The sequence below is a fragment of the Mauremys reevesii genome, linkage group 6 (assembly GCF_016161935.1).
Source record: "Mauremys reevesii isolate NIE-2019 linkage group 6, ASM1616193v1, whole genome shotgun sequence".
NCBI classification, from domain to species: Eukaryota; Metazoa; Chordata; order Testudines; family Geoemydidae; genus Mauremys; species Mauremys reevesii.
The window spans coordinates 47255965-47268649 of NC_052628.1; the positions used below are offsets into that span (position 1 = coordinate 47255965).

The 12685-nt window shown below is 44.0% G+C and overlaps 1 protein-coding gene across 4 annotated transcripts in view; it reads left to right on the forward strand.

Annotated features, from left to right (window-relative positions):
• Window positions 1-5900, forward strand: part of MRPS27 (mitochondrial ribosomal protein S27) — a 63986-nt gene extending 58086 nt beyond the window's left edge. For 2 of the 4 annotated variants that reach the window (XM_039544345.1, XM_039544343.1), the window contains exons 10-11: window positions 2065-2220; window positions 5522-5898. In XM_039544345.1, the coding sequence (XP_039400279.1) occupies window positions 2065-2220; window positions 5522-5761 (396 nt within the window). In that variant the 3' untranslated portion in view covers window positions 5762-5898. Of the gene's footprint in view, window positions 1-2064; window positions 2221-5521 lie in introns of all 4 variants that reach the window. The other 2 variants (XM_039544346.1, XM_039544344.1) reach the window with 2 other exon arrangements.
• Window positions 5901-12685: the final 6785 nt, after the last annotated feature.

Sequence of the window (12685 nt, forward strand, 5' to 3'; positions counted from 1 at the left end):
TCTCAGTTACCAGTGACTTATTATCATAAACATGACACTATACGTCAAAATCTTGGGCCATATTCAAACCCAACTGAGCCTGCTGACTTACTCCAGCAGAGGATCTGGCCAGCTCCATTTCAAGGCTCATTTAAGAGCTTGCTCCTTTTATATATTTTTAATCATTATCTCTGAGTGAATGTAGTGTTCATAAGAGAGAAAATCTAATAGCATTGACCAGATGAGACACTGGGGCTAGTCCTGCTGCTGTTGAAATCAGCAGAAAATCTTCAAGCGAGTCCACTGGAAGCTGGATCAAGTGCTGTAAAACCTCCTTTCTCACAGTGCCTTGGGGCTCCCTTGAGTGAGACTGTCAAACATGCAGAATTATATTAATTGTGGGGTGGTTTGGGGGATGTGAATAAATAGGGGACGTATCAAAACCACTAAATTCACCCACACTTCTGTGACCCCGGTTAGTACAGTTGCTTGTTTGAGAGATCCACTAATCCATTCCACAACCTAGTCCCATGCATTTTTAGTGTGTGCAGTGTATTTCTGGTTGGAGGTATTTTGAAGTTTCTCTTTAGATAACAATCTCAATAGTATGACTTAATAAATAAGTCATAAGCTACTGGTTCTATATTGTTGTCTGCTTTTACAAACTCTAGAGTTGTCTAGAAAGATATTTAATTTCCTACTAAGGTTTAAAGCTTCCATTAATCTCTGACTAGTTGGCCTCTGTTTCCCTGCTGAGTTTATTCTTCCAAGAACTCAGTGTCCTTTTCGTTATCATTATAAATACTGTAACTATTATTTGACTGCTGCTGTGCACAAAAAAGATACACATGCTCTTAACAAATCTCTGGATATTCTGAGGAATTCCACAAATGAGAGTACACATATTTCTAAGCATGCATTTTTGTTCTTGCCACTTATCTCATCTTGTTGTTTCATTGTTGGTAGTTTCAAGCTGGTTTATGGTCCCATTAGATTACAGTATCAAGAAACAGCAATTGAGAAATGTTCTATTTCAAATTAGCCTGATGTTGGTTCATTAAGTGTTATACAAATGCAGACAGTAGGAAAATGATCTTTAAAAATAAACAAACTGCAGGCATCAAGATCACTTTTGCTTTATGGAAAGTATCAGAGGCTTAGAATGTTCAGTGGTTATTTATAGATCTACTTCATCTTAGTGGCATGCATGCAGAATAAGATTCACAGTAGGATAACGGCTCTTTGCATTTGTAACAGTTGAACCTGAAAAAATTCAGACTAGACAGAATTTTAATTTGTTACAAGAAACTGGAATTTTCCCCAAATACCACAACAGCATCAAGATAGCAGTGCCATCCTTTGCATTGATCATACATACAAAAATTGTTTATAGAGTTACTTCATTAACCTAATGCATTCCTTTTGGTTCTGCTGCAATTAGATTATCAGACAGGGCAGTTCGCTGAGAGAGCCAAAGTACATCTAGCTGAAAGCAATACAAAGAGAACCAGGATCTCGCATAGATTAAAACCAAGTCTGTACTATGGATGCTATGTGCTAATGTGTTTTTTTTTCTGTTCCTCCTATTAAATTATTGAATTGCTGAACTAAAGATGTTTTTTTCTGCCAGTTAAACAGATCATGAGTTCCCAGTGCACTTTAGCCAAAGAAGAATTGAGATGTCCTATGAAGATTATATTACAGAAGCATTCCGAAATAGCTCCCAGTATATAAATGCTGTGGTATATTGTGTCTGTACTATTTTCACCATGAAATATTTATAGCCAGAAATTAGAGTAGTGGCTGGGTGGGATTTTTCAGAAACACCAAGCATTGGCCTAACTCTGCTCCTAATGAAGTCAGTGGTAGTTTTACCATTGACTTGAATGGGAACAGAGTTTCAACACTTATGAAAATTCCAAACCTTAACACTCCCAAACATATTAGACAGCATTAATTCTTGAAACAGTGAATCATGTTCCTTGTGGAATTGTTTTTTATTCAACTTACAGTACAGCCATCTCATAAAATGATGTTGGATTTTGTTTGCAAAGGACATGGTAACAATTCTGATTTCTTGTTCAGATTGATGTTCTGGAGACGATTTTGCAGTCTGTCCCTGAGGTAAAAACTGATCCAGAACCATCAGAAGAAGTCAAGGTATCAGAACACAAGCCAAAGCAAATGGAATCTGAAGAAACTGAGCAATCTAAACTGCCTGAGTACCTTACCCAATTTAAAGTAAGATTTTCTTTTTTACAGTTTTAACCAAGCTGTAATAGGTTTCTACTATGTACAGCCGCAAATAAATATGTTTTCCTTTTATGCTGATGGACTGATACCCCCACCTGCATCAGTAACGCTAGCTGGCATTTTAAAAACTGACACTGAATTACATTTTTACTGCCTCACACAGGAAATTGCCTTCAAAGAAACAAATGCTCAAGGCCACTTGTCTATTTTGTCTGTCTGCTGGGATTTTATCGTCTCTTTTCATAACGTCAGACTGATAAATCAAAATCCTGTTAGCTAAAATGGTGTGTCATTACAGATCCATTATTTGACCATATGTGTGGGCTCTCGCTTGTTAAAACAAATGCCGTTGGTCTGACATAGTCCAGGATTTGTTGCCAATTAGGTATGTTATCATTAAATATGACTGTTATAGCTTCTAACTTCAGTCTAGGAAGTTACAGGCCCACCCCCTTTTTTTTTGGCCTTTAAACTACTACTAATGTGCACAGTATAAATTATTAGATTGGTGTCCATAAGGAAGATTCACATACACATATTAAGACTGTCTGGATTTTTTTTTAAATTTAAATTGTATGAAATTATATGCAAATGTATTGCAGACTTAGGCTTCTGTCAGATTGCCCTCGGTCTGGCAATGTCTGGGCAAACCCCTGCCTTAACACTACTCACAGGTAGTAGAGTTTCTCCTTTTGCTCAGATGATATTGGCTTGTGTTTTTCCAGCTGAAATTGGTTAGCTCTGTTGTTCATACTCTTTGTATAGGGGTAGCTGATGACAATGGTGTCTCTGTGCTACATTTTCATTCCATGTTTACTTCAAGAAATTACTAGGACTGTTCGTTTCATGCTTGGACTTGCTCTGCCTGGCTTTTCCACACACGCTTTTGGATTCATTTCTGTGCTTTGTATTCAAAGGGGCTGTTTTTGGAAAAACTTTGCAGACTGGCTAACAAGGAAGATGTTCGGCAGAGTGCCTCCTGAGAGGTGCTGAGTGCCCTCCATCTCTGCTAAAGAGACTGGGAGTAGAGGATACTCACCACCTTCCAGGATCAGGCCCTTAGAGTTATAATTTAGACTGTATCTGATGTTGTCATTGTAATAATTACCTGTCCTCAGATACCACACCAAGGCCTACAGTTCAGTACAACTTTCCTCCAGTAACTCTTCCCAGCTGTTTAAATGATCAGTGGGCATAAGGCTCTACAGACAGCTCATGTGAGGCACCAAGCCATACACAAACCATTCTGTCTAAAAGCAGTGTTCCTTTTTGGACTGTCTGCATGTGGAGCCCAGGGGAATTGCTTTAAAAAAACCAAATCAATGATTTAGCTATTTACAAATGGCTTCTGGCATCTACAGCCTGTTATTTTCCTAAATGAGTTTCATTTACGTATTAGTGTATTTCCGGAGAGTCCAAGAGTTCAGTTGTTATAGGTGACAGAAGATCATCTAGTTCCTCATTCTTTTGCATTTCTTTTGGTTTAATGTCTTGGCATGCGGGTGTCCCTCTCCTCATCTCTCTGCACTCCCTTTCTCCTATGCAGTAGGAAAAGTTTTGGAGTGATTTTTAGCAGTTATATTTAAACAAAAAAAAAAAAGACTAATTTGGCAGCGTGAAAGTAGCTATGAGGAATGCCGTCCCCCACAACCAGATACGTACTAACTCATCAGATTTCTCAATGACATGCCAGTATGTTTACTAACAATATTTCAAACAAAATAAAAGAGCTGCATGTCCAGATATGAGCACATATTTGCATGGTCTGGTGACTTCAAAGCAATTGTTGATCTATTAGAGTTTTACAGAATCCACTTCTCAACTATTCCGCCCCCCCCCCAGCATCCATCAAGGTCAGGCAGTCTAAGTGCAGAGGCTGCTAAAGGAACATTGCAGTCTTCTGGGCACTGCAGAGCTGAGCTCCATGGCAACTCTCCCTGAGCAGAGGGGGGAAAGATTTTGAGCAGACAGAGGAGAAGGAAGAATGTGATCAATGGGTCTGCGAACTGTATAGAACACAGTACGAGTTGGGGCATGGGCTTCAGCTTGCAACAGAAGCTCTAGCCCAGCTGTCTAGGTGCCCCATATCTGCCTTCTTGTTTTGGGGTGAATTACACACAGACACTGCAAAGCCCTTATTCAGCCTTTGTGCAGGGAGCTATGGTACAAACATAGCTGCACACTCTGAAGAGGAGACACTATTTCATGCATCTCCTAATAGAGGTCAACTCTATGAAATAGATATTAGAATTTTATTTAGACCACCACAGTGTGAGGAAAATGTGATCCTTTCAGAAGAGTGAGCAAAGGGTAAACATCTGCTTTTTAAGCTGCTTGATGCCATGTCATCTTCCTCCTCCAGGAAGAATCCCTCCCCCTGTTCTCTGGAAGGTTGCACTGACAATGGCATTTTACTGCCTTAATGATGCAATATCATACTATACCTTAAACTTCCAGAAAGCCACAAATGGCCCTGTTGAATGATCTAAGTCTTGAAGCACTTAAGCAAATTAATATTTGTGTGCTTCATCAGCGTACTCCACAAGAAATACTGCACAGTCGATATATAACAAAGCTCAGAAAAAAAATACTGCATGGCTTCCTGACCAAGTTCTGCTGTTAACTACACTGGTGTAACCAAGCGTAGAGTCCATCTCTGAATAAACGGCACTAAAGCAAGAACTATTACAAAGTCTGTATAAGCATAGCTGAGCTTCAGATCACATTGGTTGGAAAACGTCTGTAATGGAATTCGGTAGTTCAGAATGGCTGCACGGACTCATGGGGGCTATTTAGTAAGCCATTACTAAGAGACTATTTAAATGATTTGCATCTGTTGAAAGGGATTCTAACAGAGGCAATCCAAGGCAAAGCCTTACATCAGCCTTGGCTTAAAAACACCAGTGAGGTGTTTAGTTTACATTTATCTTAGTTGGCTGGTCATCATTTGATACGTAAGAGTTTTATTTATGGTGTTTTTCTTTAGTTTTGCGAGTTCAGTCAACTCCAGCACTTAACTGAATTAAAAATTGATTGTCTCAGCTTGGTTATTGCCAAATGAAAACTAATTTAGACTTTGTGTGTTTGGGACCAAATGGCAAAAATGGACAGTTACTATAATGAAATCACTTTGCCAAGATAAATGTATAAGTTAAATTATCCCCTAAGAATGGTACAGTCAACAGTTAAATAAAAACAGCCATTTTTTTCAGGCCGGGAAATAATGAGGACATTTTGGGACTGACTGGATTTAAAAAAAAAACAAACAAAAAACCTTTTTTTATGACAGGATCTGTATTCTAAACTGCATTCACTTGGCAAGGTTGAATCTGAAAGCCTGTTGACCCTGACCACCCAACTTGTCCAGGAAAAGCTGCCAGCATGTGAAGTGGAAGACACTGCAAAATATGAGCAGAAGCTAAAAGAATGGGAGCAGGAGCAAGCACTTCTGATGGAGAGAGAAAAAGAGATGAGAGAGAAGGCAAAGCAGGAGCAAGCAGCTAGGGAATTCGCTAAAGCATCTGTTTAATACTGCAAGTCAGAGACTGCTGTTATGCTACATATTCAACAAACTTAAACACATGTCATTATTAATACTGCAATGCAACCTTGCTGTAAATGTAACATTTGCTGTATGCAAATTAAACTAACTGATCATTTCCATCCATTTTGCCTGTTTCCTGGAGTACATGTGCAGTTTAAAAATTATGATCCTGCCTAGAATGAACTCTCCTTACTGGAGGTAGAAGGAGAAGGATTGTGTGAGGGGGGCGGGGCTCATGGCAAAGGCGGAAACACAGTGAAGCAAAAAGCAGCTTGTCATTTGTATAGAGCTTTGACACTGGAGCAAATTTGAAAAACAAACAAATCCAAAATAGCCAGGGCTTGTCCAGTCTTTTCTTCCCTGTGCTTTGTTTTTATTAAGATGCATTTGGATCATCTCCATGAGAGAAAGGAAAACCTGTGGCTACTTTAAACCTGAGAACCATCAGGATTAATATATTAATCACCCAGCAACTCCTGATTTGGAAAAATTGGGCCACTAAATATAGACTTAGGAGCCTAACTTGAGACACCTTTTTTGCAAATCTTAGTCTGTATGTTTACTATTTGTACGCTAAATAAATTGTTAGCCACCTCCAACTTCACTAGCCCCCCTCTGCCCCACCACCAAGATCAGTGAAGAGACACTTGCCACCACACCAGAAAAGGTGGCATGGAGTGTGCCCGCTTCCCCTCAGTTTCTGGGCACACTGCCCCCTTTTTAGTCCCAGTTCCGCCCTGGCCTCAGCTGCTTATATCATCTGCTCCTCACACACTGGTGCCAGTCTTTGAGCAGGTTAATAAGCAGATAGTGGGGCATGTTGTGAGCACAGAGCAGAAGAAGATTAGGGCCAAGGGAATCATTGCAGATAGGGACTCTCCTAAGATGGGGCTGGGTCTGGACTCTTATCTACTTATGTTCCCCTCACTCTAGTAGCTGAGCACCTACTGCCAGAGAACCTCCTTCCTTCATGGTAGGGCAGGAGTTGCCTCCTTAGAACTAGGGAATCCCAGGTGAGGGCCCTGATGCATTGTGGCTTGGTGGAACACAACAATCTACCATAGCATTTACAGCTGACTGTTTTTTAACAGTGTTTGATAAGTATCTTCTGCTTTAGCCTGCAGTTGTCTGTTGTTGTGGACATAAAACTCCTGTCGTGAAGTCAGCATGATTGAGAACCTAAAAAATATGCTTCAGATGTCTGCGCAGTGAAATTTTAGATGTGCAAAGGGTTCTAAGTAAGGTGTATATTGAAAATTAAACTCTTCCTATTCCCAGTGCATTGGCTTGAAATCAGCCCTGACTTCTCTCTCAGGTTCAATAAGATTGTAATAAAGTCACTCACCTAGTCATGGCATCAAGTTGCAGAGCCACGCCTCCATTTCCCCTCACTGAAGACAATCTCTCCCAAGTTGGCAGATGATTTGGAGTTTAGCCCCAGGGCCAAACCAATGAGTCTTTCCCGTCCCAGGCAAGATAAAAATCAAACAGTCCCTCACTCTCCTGTGCAGAGTCCCTTTCCTTAGTTAGCAGGTTGACACTAGTTCATGTCCCTCCTTGGGCTAAGTCTTTCCTCCTGGCTGCAGGGAAGCAAAGGAGCCAGGGATCCTTCTCCCAACCCCTTCTGGAAGCTCCAAACTGAGCCTCCTTAAGAGCAGTGGCACAGACTATGCCTCAGGCCTCCACCACGGCTCCCATTTGAGGCCAAACAGTCCTGCTCCCCACAGGTTTTAATCTTCACAAAAAACCACAACACTTAACTCCTCCACACAGGGCCAACTGCCTCTTGGGTCTGGGGCTCAGAAATAGTCCCTTATCCCTGGACTTCTTCTACAGCCTCTTGGTAGACAGCCACATCTACCATCCACAGTAGCTCAACCACCTCCCCTTCCTTGAGCTGCTTTCCCAGCCCCTTGACTGTCTTAGCCATCCCCCTATGCCTAGGCTCTCCCCTATACCACTGTGAGACGACAATATGCTAATGGTTTGAGCCCTAGGCAGCTGTTATAGTCCTGTCATCACATGACTGTCATGTGACCACTACCCCCCTCCCACCAAGGCACTATAACAGCAGGACACAGGCCATGCTGAAGGCCATGTTGCTGCTGAGCTGGGTCACAAGGGATACTGCCATACGTCTCCCTGGTTCTCCAGTTACATGGCACCTACCATGCTTAGGGTTACCAACTTTCTAATTGCACAAAACCAAATACCCTGGCCACCCCAACCCCAACCCTTTTCTGAGGTCCAGGCCCTGCCCCTGCGCACACCTCCCGCCCCTCTCTGTCAGGCACTCTCCCCACCCTCACTCATTTTCACCAGGCTGGGGCAGGGGGTTGGCGTATGGGAGGGGGTGAGGGCTCTGGCTGTGGGTGCAGGCTCTGGGGTGGGGCCAGGGAGTGGGCAGGGGTGGGGGGGGGGGGGGGGTTGGGGTGCAGGCTCTCAGGTGGGCCAGGGATGAGGGGTTTGGAGTGTGGGAGGTGGCTCTAGACTGAGGCAGGGGTGTGGGGTGTGGTAGGGGGTATGGGCTCTGGGCTGGGGGGTGTGGGTTCCAGGATGGGACCAGAAATGAGGGGCTTGAGGGGGCTCAGTGCTGGGGCAGAGATACGGGTGGGGTTTTGGGGTGTGGGCTCCGGGCGATATCTACCGCAAGGGATCCCCTGAAGCTACATGTTCCTCATCTCCTAGGTGGAGGTGCCGCCACAGGTGCTGCCCCCACAGCTCCCATTGACCATGGTTCCTGGCCAATGGGAGCTGCAGAGCCAGCGCTTGGGGTGTCACACAGCGCGCTGAGTTCCTCTGGCCACGCCTCTACCTAGGAGCCGAGGGACATGTCGCCACTTCTGGGGAGCTGCACGGATCCAGGTAGGGAGCTTGCCAGCCCCACCAACTGGACTTTTAACAGCCCGGTCAGCAGTGCTGACCAGAGCTGCCAGGGTCCCTTTTCAACCAGGCGTTCCAGTCGAAAATTGGACACCTGGCAAGCTTAGCTGTGCTCCTTCCCTGCTTCAGTGCTGGCTCCTCTAGGCTCAGTTATGCCCCACCTTCCCCCGCCACATATTAGTAGAATCACCTCCTTCCAACTCTGATTGCCTGCCAGACCACTGCCTTCCCCAAGTGCCCCAGCTCAAGACCACTCCTCACTTCCCTCACAACTAAGCATCCTTCCATTTATTTAGAGTTAAATCTTAAAAAAAAAAAAGACCTAGCTGAGAGCTCAAGGTGTCCAGCTAGTTAGTTAATATTATAACAAGCATCATTAAAAAAAAACAACTAACACTCAAAAAACAAAGACTGCAGCCAGTTACAACAAAATGTGCTTTCCACCCCCATTCCCCAACTCGCTATCCTCCACTAAACCCTATCAAATTAATGGAAGGTCACCCAATTTGGGCTGTTTTGGACTATAGTCAACAGTCCTGGAGCCATCACATGGAATGATGCCCTGGGGATAGCCCCTCTCTTCTATAAGGAGGGAGCTCCCGCTTGAGCACATTTGCCAACCATAGTTGCGGCAATAAGGCATGGGGAAAGATGGTCCCTCACAAAGGCAGGGCCAAGCAGGGCCATTTAGGGCTTTAGCAGTCATAACCAACCACTTAATCGCCATCTGGCACCCCATGTTTCCACCAATCCCCATCCATATATATCTCCCCCCAGTCCCACACTGACCCAACAACCCCCTCCTGCCAGCCACAATCGCCTCATTCAAGGAATGCCCCCAACCTCTTCTGTTACCACCAAAACCCTTTTTGACATTCTAACAACCCCACTCACGTTTAGTCCAGCTCTCCCAACCCAGTGAGCCCATCAAGCTCTCTCACACTAAGTAGCAACCAGCACCTGCCAACCCTGCATGCCCCTAATCCCAGCAAACCCCTTGTCATCCTCAAATCAGTGTCCCATCCATCTCTTCCCCAATCCCTCAGCAACCTCTCCTGCCAACTTCAGTGCCCCCAACCCACAGACCCCGCTATGTTTTCCCCCAACTAGTGCCCCCCCCCATGTTTCCTCAACCCAACAATTGCCCTTCATGGGCCCCCATACCTCTTATCGCCCTCAGTCTCTACCCCCCACTCCTGAGGCCTTATCACTATCTCTAATGTACCACCTGCTCCATGAACTACAGCACAGAGAATCTAAAACAGAAGCTTTATGGCTAAAGGCTGCAGCCTGCCTAAATGTCTCATCCCTTCTCTTGGAAATAGCAAGCAGTACCTGTTCTAGGAAAGAAATAGTTTTTGACACATTCTACTATGCCACAAAGGCCCCTGCTTCTGTGTCTTTTCTCCCATCCCTGGTAGAGTGGGTAAACTCTGAGGAGGAATAAAAAACATTCAGAGCTCTAAGGATAGTTACATTCAGAGGTCTGCTCAATACAGTGTGAAGTGAGTCCTCTTGATGGATGGCTCAAGGGCCAGAGGTCCAATAACTGCCCTTTGTGTAAAGCTGGCAAGGAAGATGAATATCAGCAGCCACTTACTCTGTGTGGCCACTTGCTTCCCTAGGTTAAGATTTACTTCCTTCTACTCCTCGCTCATGTCCCATATGATAGATTTTGCAGTCAGTTTTCTAGCATCTGGATACGTAAGTCCTAGTAACATCAGCAGGAGCTTTGCCTGCTCAACAACTGCAAAATAAGATATTTTGGCCCAGGTTTTCAAACGGTCTCACTGCTGCCTTCCTCTGTGTGCGCAAACATTTGCATGCTCCATGTCTGACAATGGCCACGTATTGGCAGCTGACAGCAAGGGATAAAATGGGTTTTGTGTATGCAACTTTTACCAGCTACTCCTGCTTAAAAAGTGGGCCTGGTCAACTCAAGGCTGCTTTTTTAAAAAATACAGCCCTGGGTGCGCTTTATGAAGATGAAGTTTGTTAATTGAATGAATTCAGCACCTCATCAGTTACAAAGGGTTGCATAGTGGTCACATTGTAGTCAGCTCTTCCCCAGTGATAAAATGAGGTGTTCAAGCTGACCGCCCCATTTCAATGCCTAAAAAGTCTCATTGCTCCAGGCTGCCCCATTTGAAAAACATTCTATGGAAGCTACTACGAGTGGGTTCGAAGGCTGAAAACAGTTTTTTAGTGAAGCCAGACCTATGTCTTTCTTGGCACTAATTGTGCTACTGCTTATGACTGCTGTGCCTCTCTAGCCATGCATGCTCACATCCTGTTTTCTTCTTAACTGCAGCTGCAGAATGAATTAGAGATTTTTCTAAGCTAACGTTCACATTTTCTCCCTTGCCAGTATATTTCTAAATCATGCTGGGTTAGCCATCATTGTAAAGGCTTATAGAATAATTATTGTACCCAGTGACACAACATACAGATCAGCCAAAGCCACTCAGTATAGAAAACATCACAATAGCATGAACTGTATTTGCATGCACAGTCATTGAATCATGCATGCAAATAGGGGACCAGCCAGCCTCAGTAGATACTGCATGCACAAGCACCTAATTCACAGGCAGAGTTGTGATAAGTTTGTGTATATGTCTAGGCGTTTAATTGCACACACATAGTTACACAAGACTTGGTACCTTTCCTTTAAAAAAATAAAATAAAACTTAGTCCTTAGTGTCTAGCCGCATTAGTTTGGCTAGTGTTTGGAAAATACCAGCATTCTGAGGGTTAAAGTTAAGTTTTCTTTAATTTGAAACACAGAGCACTGATTCAAATTCATGGCAGACACCAAATACTTTAGCTATTAGGTAAGCAAGTCTGTAGCTCTCCCTGCCTCGTTTACTGACAGACCATTTTCACCCTAACACTAAAGGGCAATATCCATTATTCACAAGAGGAAAATTATATATTGATTCCCTTGCAGCTCAGATAAATGTTGCTCTGCATCACTCCATCATGGAACTTATTTACAGTAACACATAAACTTGTTTAAAGTAAGATTAATATGTAAACGTGCATCTGGTGACCAGAAATGTATGTGCTTAATACCCCACATAGAGAGTGGAGAATGATCCTACTCTTAGGCTGTAACTTAATGTGACAAAATACCCCATCCTTAACTCATACTTGTGTCTAGATCTTCACTGCCTCTGCAGCCTCTTTGTGCCTTTCTGGCACTACAAATGGGCCATAAAGCTGGCTTAACTAGCCAAAATGAGGCTTTGCTTGGTGTCACACAATCCCCAGCGTAGGGGGAGAGGCAATCAGGGCAAGAGGAAACATGGATGAAGCCCCTGTGGCCTTCGTCAGCCAGTGCAAACCAGAACAGGCCTGAAGCTACTCTGACTTGTGGATGGATCCACACTGAGTGTAGCTTGGCCAAATCCAAGGATCAGGGAACTATGGCCAAATCCAAGGAACGGGAACTATGTCCCTGAAAGTAATCAAAACTGGTTCTGGAGGACCAAGGGGAAAAAGTGAGCTTCTGCATTGAGGACCCCTCATGGAGTATGCCCTGGGTAGGGCACTCTACCAACCCTAGTGCTCTGCCATGAAACCAGGTCAGGGGAGTAGCAATCTCAAAGGTAGGCAGGGCCCAAACCTTTCAGAGGTTTATGTGGTTAAAATCAGCACATTATACATCACCTGGAAATCAACTGGTGTCCAGTGCAGATTATTTAGCACAGGTGTAATGTGATCAGTCCAGGATACTTAATAAGCAGCAGTCACCTTCTATACTAGCTGCAATTTTTGAATAGGCTTAAATTATGGGCCTATGTACCACACACTGCAGTAATCCAACCTCATGGTGACAAAGGCAGGGATAACTGGCAAGTTCTGTACCAGAAGGAAAATGCTGCTGCCTTCTGCAACACATGAAATGAAAAGCATTTTTGGCAACTGCTGCTACCTGGATATCTGCTGGCAAGGGGCTCCAAGAAGCCCCCTCCCTCCACCCAGACTGTGAGCCTACATACAAACTGCGGGAACATTCCCACGCTG